Source organism: Nerophis lumbriciformis, linkage group LG19 (genome assembly GCF_033978685.3).
Source record: "Nerophis lumbriciformis linkage group LG19, RoL_Nlum_v2.1, whole genome shotgun sequence".
NCBI classification, from domain to species: domain Eukaryota; kingdom Metazoa; phylum Chordata; class Actinopteri; order Syngnathiformes; family Syngnathidae; genus Nerophis; species Nerophis lumbriciformis.
In genome coordinates, this window is record NC_084566.2 from 25841752 (window position 1) to 25851624 (window position 9873).

The window sequence follows — 9873 nt, forward strand, 5'->3', positions numbered from 1 at the left end:
TTTTCTGTCTCTTTAATAAAGTACTCCTAATCTCAACTCATTAAGGGTTCTATTAATGATCTATTAAAGGTTTGTGTGTGTTAAAACACGTGCAAAATTGATTGCACACAGAAAGCTGATCTAAGAAATGTGTGCAAAGAGGATTGTGTATCTTAAGTGAGCAGAATAAGTCTGTCTTCATGAATATCAGAATATATGCTGATCATCAGAATGCCCACAATACTGGGAGGGGAAGATGCAAATATAATTATTCAGCTCCTGTGGTATTTAGATTTTAGTAGATCAGGCCCTAAATGTAGAAAATACCTTTCGCACAAATATTCTGTTCAAATTAAACTTTACACCAAAGGTGTCAAACTCAAGGCCCCGGGGGCCAGATCTGCCTTGCCACATTATTTAATGTGGCCCGCAAAAGCTTTGAAATAATGTGCATCAATGAAGTACTTTGCAAAATGTATTAGTTATTTCCATTTTGACAGAAAAAAATACACGTATTGCATGAAATTGCAAATCTTTTAAAATATAGTATCTAATAATGCAACAAATATAATAGTATCATACAATTCAAACTTTTTTTGTTAAAACAAAAATAATAATGACAAATATGTGCTTGACTTATGATTTCAAAGCAAGTTTTCCATCCAACTGCACACTGTAAAAAATAACAATACTGTAGAATATACAGTAAAAAAACTGGCAGCTCAGTTGCTAGGATTTTGTCATACAAAAACTATAGTACCTTTTTTCCATTTAGAGTAATATGCTGTAAAACCCACCATACATTTTACAGTAAAACTGTAGCGACTGAGCTGCTAGTTTTTTTTACTGCAAAATCTAAAGATTTAAAAATATATATATAATCAAATGCATAGGCAATTGTATAATAATACCTTGAGGAGAATCCTCATACATTTATATACATACATTATTCAGGGTTACAAGCGGCCCTCTGAGGCCAGGCACAAGTGCAATGTGGCCCTCTGTGAAAACCAGTTTGACTCCCCTGCTCTACACTACCACGGATTAGACCAAAGAGCTGTCAAAGGACAATAGTGTAGACCTGCACAAGACTGGCATGGACTAGGAGATTGTTTTGCATAAGAATAAAGTTCTTATTTCACTCAATTACAAATCAATTTATAAACTTAATTTAATGTCACTTCTGTCTTTTTGTGACAACAAACCTAGCATATCATGAAGTACAGTTCATATCTTTGGAAGGAAATGCACTTACTGAATCAGCAGGGATCAAACACCGTATTTCTGGATAGATTTTGTAAATGTTTTTTTACATACCTTACTTGTTTAAAAACAGTGTCTGTAACACGGCAATGAAACAGAAGTCATCGTCATGGATCCACTCACTGCGAAAGCTAGCTTTCCAATCAGCTAAACAGACACAATAAAGTCCAGGGTGATGTTTTGGTGAATTTATGAAACTGAAACCGCACAAAAAGAATGCCATTGTAAGTTAATAATACTATCAAAGACACGTGTATACGTGTTAGCATATTAGCTAATGCTAACAACGCTAGCTTCATTACAGTACATTATGATAGCAAGTACAAATGTGCATGAAAAGGCTCCTACAGACATCACACATGGGACAGTTTAGTAAGTAAGAATTGTGTTAGTTGTACTGTAAAACTTACAAACGTTGCTTGGAGTGATGAATGAAGAATCCATACGGGTAGAATGCTATGGGCGACTCGAAGACGGTTGTACTTTCGGTTGAAAGCTCAGTCTAAAGAGAAAGTCAATGCAGCACTGCCTCACCTGCATTGAGCGAACTCGTCACATAGCTCCATAGCACAAACAATAACACACCTATTCAGTGGCTTTTTTAAAACTTTTTGCATTATGACCTTCAGCGAAGATAAATACATAAATTAGCTGCATCGTTTTATAAACCGCAGGATTCAATGCATAGGAAAAAAGTAGCGGCTTTTTGTCCAGAATTTACGGTACTTCTTTTTCACACTGCATACAATACTATGCATCTACACAATCTAATCAGAATGGAAATGCTGTACTGATCCGATATATCTGATATCGGTCCAATATCAGCAAAAAAATAAGTATGGGTTTATGCTGGCTTGCCTCTAAAATCTCCGATATAAGCACTCCCGCAGTGTATTTACTTGTTCAAAGCCAGTTAACTTCTAAAAGTCCTCCAATAAGCACACAGGTCTTTTTTTGTATTTTACAAAAGGTAAACTTGGTAGGCTATAGGCTACTCTGCGCTAGCAGCTACACAACACCTAAGCATACAATAGCGCACTAACTCGAAAAGTGTCCTTCACTGAACAATACTTCAGTCTAAAACGCCACTTTTGTCAAAATAAACAAGTATCAAATAATTATAGTTGCATATTACTTACATGTACCAGTGTTCATTTTGTTGACTAAAAGTTTTCGTCTTAGTTATCGTCAAAGACCTATTTTCCTCATGACTAAAATAGGACGATAACGAGTCAATACAAATGCACATTGACGAAAACAATGACAAAATGAATTGACATTTTAGTCGACAAATAAAAACGAGACGAAAATAATTGACTGACACAAAATCCAATCATATTTAATTTTGTCTTTAGATGGGTGGGGCAAGTTAGGAATCTATCCAATCACGGTAACATGCAGTGTTTGGATTTCTCACCGGTAAACAAGACTATTGGTGACGACACTCCCGATGCATAGTGTTACCTTTTTAAATTGAAATGATCTCAAAACTAATAAATGCACTTTGAAATAACTCACGGGCCACCATGAACTTACTGGTGCCGGCTCATTAGCTTAAATACTAACATGAAAACAATAGACATGCATCTTTCCCCGTTAAAAACAACACACCCCAATCAAAACATCTATATAAACGCATTACTGTCTGAGCAACTAAGATATTCAGTTCTGCACATTGAACCTACAAACTATAATGACCGCTCTTTCCTCAGAGGAAAAGAGATGGTGTTTTTATGGTGCGTTCAAGTACTGCTGAACAGAGTAGGACAGACACAATGCGCATGTGACCATTTTAGTCATGTATTATTCAGCATTTGAAAAAAATGCTACATTTTAGCTAAATAATAACACACAACAAGGTTTAGTGTGAAATTTACTTATTGAAATATATCTTGTAAATTTAGTTTTTGAGATGCTCTGCAATAACAATTAATAAAAAGTGATTTGAAAACAACTTCAAAGATGCGTTATCTGCTTTTATTTATATTTAGTCGATAAAATGTTCTGCAATTTTAGTCGACTAAAATGTTGAGGGATTTTGTTGACTAAAACTAAAATAATTTAGATGACTAAAAATGACTAAAACTAAAATGAATTTTTCGTCAAAAGGCTATAACTAAAACTAAATCAAAAACAGCTTTCAAAATTAACACTGACACATACAAAGTTTCCTAGGCAGAAGCGTAATAGAAAGTATCCAGTAACATCATTCAACTCATGAGCTTAACTTAATAAATGACTGTGTCCAAAAAACAATTCCCACTCCATTTCTCACTATAGACAGCATAAATATATTCCAGATGATTAGTGATAAATAATACATATACAAAAAAAACTACAATTGTTCTCTGACTAATTTTACCAGATGATCAAACCTTTTGTAATGTTCCACTCTACAAAATATAGTATGGAGGATTTGTGCTGAATGTATCGGATCAATATTGGTATTGGCCAATGCTCAAGGCTGTTTCGGATGAACCCTACTTTTTATGTTTGCTTATCTTATGTTAGTCCATAGGAGAGTCGTGAGGTGACGAGGAAGGAGTGATGATCTAAGGAAGGAAAGAGTTAAAAGGAGAAAAGTGCATAAGTGTGTTCCGCAAAGGTCACCTCCTCTAAGGGGAATATTGTTTTATGAGAATTCTCTGGGAAAAAACGTTTTACACTCTTCCACACTTTATTGTGTCAGTGAAAATATCATTGAGAGTGTGTGTGTGTGTGCGTGTGTGCGTGTGTGTGTGTGTGTGTGTGTGCGTGTGTGCGTTAACGAAGCCCTGTCGTTGGAATGCGGCTTCGTGTCTGAGTGCAGTGGCGGGCCATTAATTGTATTGTGTGTGTTTTTGTGTGTGTGTGTGTTTGAGAGTCCCCGGTGTCACATCAATGTAATGAATAGTTGATGTAAACTAACAGAGTGCTTTAATAGCAGCCAGGATGAAGTGCCGATGAATCCGAGGGCGTAAATGTTGTCAATTAAACAGCCGAAAGGATGTAAACAAACACATGATGAGGTCAAAGGCTGAGCAAACATGACCAACATGGCATTGGAGGAGGAGTAGGAGGACTGGGTCATCACACTTGTGTGGGAGATAACACGCGCTTCTTTGTCAAAAATGTCCAATAAACAGTCTTACTTAATTGTAAATGTAACACAAATCATTACATTAACAGCTGTTACCTTTGGATCAGGTGTCAAACTCTAGGCCCGTGGGCCAAGTCTGGCCCGCCACATGACTTTAAAGTGGTCCACCGCATCGTTTTAAGTGGTCCAAAAACGCAATTGAGTTAGTAGTGAAAACTTTGCTAATGTCTGTATGAACTTGAAATACACTGTGAAAGTATGTTTAGGATTTACTATAATTCTCTATAACTTCCACATGAGCACTTTTCTTTAGGAAACTCAAACTGAATGGATTTATGCGTTGTTGTTATTGCATATATAAAACAACTGACAACAACGTTTCGGGTGCTATGTTTAGCATCAAGAAAATACCTTTAATCGTACTAATAAACTGGATTAATAAATCTCTCGTCGGCTGTATCTTGATACTGCTAAATATTGTTGGAAACCAAACATTTCTGAACAGCAGGGAAATGTTGCTAAACAATGAGACAAAATACACCATTAAAACAACTGCAGACATGAACTGTAGATCAGTGGTCCCCAACCTTTTTGTAGCTGCGGACCGGTCAACGCTTGAAAATTTGTCCCGCGGACCGGGGGGGGGTTTTTGGTTTTTTTTTTATAAAGAAATACAATCATGTGTGCTTACGGACTGTATCCCTGCAGATTGTAGTGATATACATTGATATATAGTGTATATATTGTGTTTTTATGTTGATTTAAATAAAAAAAATAAAACTTTTTTTTTTTTTCTTTTTTTTTTTTCTTGTGCGGCCCGGTACCAATCGGCCCGGTGGTTGGGGACCACTGCTGTAGATGACAGTGAAATATTTATACTCGGAAATCAACTGCAAAAACAAAACTTATCTTTTTTCTCTTTAGCATCACGATCACAGCAATATGGCACTCGTTAATGTCAATCAAATACGTTACTTACCCGATGCACGAATAAGTCTAACATTGTCTTTCACTGATTATTGCCAAGACATGCCTCCAATATTTTCTACTTTAAGTCATCGCAAGTGTCGAAGGAAGTGTGGTCAACAGTCGACGGCTATTGCTGATGAATGGTTTAAAATATTTTGAACATTATTTTTCTTAAGAGACCCGGAAATTCCTCCAAGTCACGTGATTCCAACCAGGGCTGGGCAATATGGACGAAAAAAGTATATCTCGATATATTTTTACTTGAACTCGATATTCGATTTAGATCTCGATATATTTTCCGGTGAAAGTATACATATAAAGATATTACATTTTGAGCGAGATTCATTGAAATTGAAGTGAATGACAACTGTACTGTAAACAGTCAGTGGCACTTTTATTAACTCAGTTAGTCAAGATGGGTATTAGCAGCACATAAAATAAACTGTTTAAGTAGCACAGAATTACATAACATAAATAAAATAGAAAAATATTTTTCTACGTAAAATAAATAACATAGCTGTGCAAAATAATACAAAATGTATCAAACTCAGATAAAAAATAAATTTGCAGGCAGGCACTTTTTAATTCCCAGTGGACGATTTAATGGACTATCACGCACGTACGGTTCTGGTCAGCGCCAAGTAAGTGACTTGACTTAATTGTGCGACTATGATCTTCCTCACTTTGGCATACATTTTTGGCAGCATTTCTCGTGTGAAATATGCCCGGCTTGGCAACTCGAAAACAGTTTGGATTTGGGCTTACATGGTAAACAACTCAAATTAATGTTTTATCCAGACGCATACATTTGTCCAAATGTGGCCAAGTAGACGAATTGTGGGTTTCCTGGACGTCGTCTACATCGCTAAAAGAAACATTAAAAGAAGAGAATCCCTCTGCCTTCTTCCACTAGTTTTTTAATATATAAATCGCCACTTGAATATTCCCTCTTCACTTCTACAACTCTCTTGTCGTCTTGTAGGATGTCTGTTGTGATATTTCCCTTCCTGGTTCCATGACCCGCCCTATCTTGCCTTTGATTGGCCTGTCCCTAATGATTTGCTCTAATCTTAACCAATCATGACTCATTGTAGTAAACAACCAAACAATCATGGATGTTCTTATACGTGCAAGCACGTTTTGAGTGGGAAGCAGGGGAGAATCAAGGAACACAACAAATAAGCGGTGTTTGGTCATTTTAACATGAAATAAATTATATCGATATTACGATATTTCCTTAATTCATAACTTGTTTAAAAATATATCGATATATCTTACAAACTTGATATATCGCCCAGCCCTAATTCCAACCCAGCAATAAATACAGTATTTCATGAAAATACTGTCAAGGGGACGGCGTGGCGAAGTTGGGAGAGTGGCCGTGCCATCAATCTGAGGGTTACTGGTTCAATCCCCACCTTCTACCATCCTAGTCACGTCCGTTGTGTCCTTGAGCAAGACACTTCACCCTTGTGTCCTGGTTAGCACCTTGCATGGCAGCTCCCGCCATCAGTGTGTGAATGTGTGTGTGAATGGGTGAATGTGGAAATAGTGTCAAAGCTCTTTGAGTTCCTTAAAAAAAGGTAGAAAAGCGCTATACAAGTACAACCCATTTACCAAAAACAAAGAGTGTGACACTCACAGGTGTTATACTTTGGCAGAGGTCTGAGCAGTTCTGCTGCCATGTTGTTTGATAAAATTGTAGTTGTTAAGTTTGCCAGGAGACTCGTTGCCTTCACAGGTTGAGTGTTGTGATGAGCGTGTATGAAGAAAGGAGGCAAAGCCGGCAGTGATTTATCGCCATTTGCTTGTGGGCTGTGGTGATCAACTAATGTGATTACATCTCGTGCTGTCGCCGCGGCGACGTTAAGGCGCCCCCTCCCCATCCCCCTCCTGTCTCGGCGTATTTGAGGGATGGCCGTTGTTTTCTCCTCATTATACGGCTCCTGAGATGTGGCCGTGAGGCTGCGGGGGGTTCGTGGGCGGCCCGGGTGCTTAATGGTGGAAATAATGACCCAGCGGTGCTGCCAGGGCTTCATTCTGCCAGGCCGGGCCTTTCCCTTTTGTCAACGGTGAAAAACGAGGGGTTTCTCACTGTGTTTTACCCTCTCGGCGCCTCCGATACATTGAGTTAACATAAAGCACAACCCGGGACAGGGGCGGCCCGCGTGACAAATGAAGCGCCTCTGTGTGTTTTGGAGGGAAAATAAAGAAATGAGATTAGGTTTTCCTTGGTTCCTTCGGGCTCGTTTTTCCATTTTCAAAGAGCGACAAGCAAAGATGGAATATTCTAGAAACAGGCGTTGAAAAAAGGGTAATCTGATTATAGACAATTTCCTTTCATCAGAGTGGCTGCCTGGTCGCCATTTCGTCATATTACACCTTATTTTCTCGGGAACAAATGTCAGCATGTCCATCAGAATGCCAAACAACATGGCCTGTTTTTTTGAGGCGGAGACTTAATGTATTTTGGGAAATAAAGCTGAGAAGGACGCAAGTGTGAGTCGGCGTTCCCGCTTTAGAGCCTAGACAGTCAGAAAATGTGTCTGCTTCTGGACTGAAGAGGCTGGTTCGTGTGGAACTAAACCAGGTTTTAGTCTTAGCAATGGCTGAAGTTCTGCTCAAATTGGCTACCAGTAGCTTATGAACATGCTAGGTTTGATTGTGTGTGCTACCCGTAAAGATTTGATACCCAACGCTACTGAGCTGCCTGCTCATCAACGCTAAAGGTTTCCTCGACCAAATAACCATAGCAATTAAGGTAAAAATCGTTGCTTTGTTGGGGTTATTTTTAGCATTATTTTACATACCATGAAAACAAACCAAAACAAAAATGCTATAAACCTTGATTAAACTTAGTGTGTATGACAATTTCCCTTGTGGGTCATTATAGTTTGTGTACGTCTAAGATGATTGCAATATGCCTCACGTAAACAACACCAACATTTTAAATGTTCCATTGAAATATAGAACATTACACACGGCTCTCAAAAATATAACAAATTTTTTTAGTACGACTTTGGTAAGCTATGAAGCCGCACCGCTTGATGGATTGTCGGCGCATTAAACATACGAGTATTATCATGGTGTGTGTATAAGGTAAGACATATTATCTGGCATTTTGTTTCGTAATATTATGCAAAAGCAACTTTTCTTACCTTCTGGTACCTGCTGATCTGTAGAAGTCCTGAAAAATTGTGCGTCCGCGCCGACGCCGTAGTGGAATAATCTTCCATTTTTCTCGATTTTCATGTTATGGGACGTTCATTCTCCCATTCTTGCCATTTCTAATATAAAGTAGTGTAAAATTCTTACTTATCTGTCAGTAAACTCGCCATGAAAGCGCTAAAACATACCGGTGTAGTGAGTTTACATTAATCACCCAAGGAACTTTAGTTATTAGAGTTCCAGTCAGACGTTTTTTTCATGGGACACATTTCCTGTGTTGTGGTTTCCGGATGAGAAAATGCTGCCCCGTTATTGATTGAAGTAAAGTCTGAATGTCATTAAAACAGTTAGCTCCATCTTTTGACACTTCTTCCACTCCCGTCCTTGCACACTACAGCGCTACAACAAAGATGACGGGAAGAAAACGCTGTCGAAGGTGAGCCGCGTAAATAATACCGCCCACAAAACGGTGCATCCGGAAGCGACTGTCAGAAAGCGTCTTGAAGATGATTTGTAAAACATAGTCTATGCAACATTATGACCAAAGAACCACCATTACATGTCATGTAGACCACAAGGAAGTGTTTTCAATTTAGAAAAAAAAAATTAAAATAATATGACTCCTTTAATGCGCCCTATAATCCGGTGCGCTTTATATATGAAAAACATTTTTATTTTTTTTTAATAGATCATTCTTCGGCAGTGCGCCTTATAATCCAGTGCGCCCTTTGGTCCGGAAAATACGGTATTCATTAAAAACAAGTCAGAGGTTTTATTTAACAAGTATTTTTATTTATTTTTGGCCACTGTAACATTACAGACAGTTTGAACAGTAAAACTGTGTTTGAATATTTCATTCATTCTTTGGCATACTATTAGATGGAGTCCGTGTACCTTGTACCGTACACAGTTTGAGAATCACTGGTCTGTATGGTATGACGGAATGAATGTCAATATTTTGACAAGCTCATATATAAATAATAATAATAACTACACATGCATTTTTTCCTGGATCTATTTTGGACATTTTAGGAAAATTTCATAAAAATCTGTCCATTAGTTATGTTGCTTACTATCAGATTACGCAACTGGTTGCATTTTTTTATTAAACAGCACATTTTTTCAGAACACCGGTCCAAAACTTCTAAGGGCCCTAACCAGGACAGGTTAAGTTGTCCTAGACCAGTGGGTCCAAACTATATCCAGCATACATACAAATAAATTAAAGGTTAGGAACCACTTTGATACATGTTGTACAATAACAAAGTTAATGATGATAATGATAAAGTGCATCCTGCATATTGGCAGCAATGCAGACATCATGTTTGTGAGGCTAAATTCTGCTCAGCCCGCTCTTGACTTTTCTTCCTGTGTGCAGTTGATCAGAAAGCATCGCTGGAAAAGGAAGCCAAGCT

The 9873-nt window shown here is 37.9% G+C and overlaps 1 protein-coding gene across 1 annotated transcript in view; it reads left to right on the forward strand.

The window, feature by feature from the left end:
* LOC133618588 (receptor-type tyrosine-protein phosphatase N2-like) overlaps positions 1 to 9873 on the forward strand; it is a 162649-nt gene that overhangs the window by 64984 nt on the left and 87792 nt on the right. Inside the window, exon 12 of the mRNA XM_061979092.1 lies at positions 9837 to 9873. This exon is cut by the window's right edge and continues 28 nt beyond it. Within this exon, the coding sequence (XP_061835076.1) occupies positions 9837 to 9873 (37 nt within the window). The remainder of the gene's footprint in view (positions 1 to 9836) is intronic.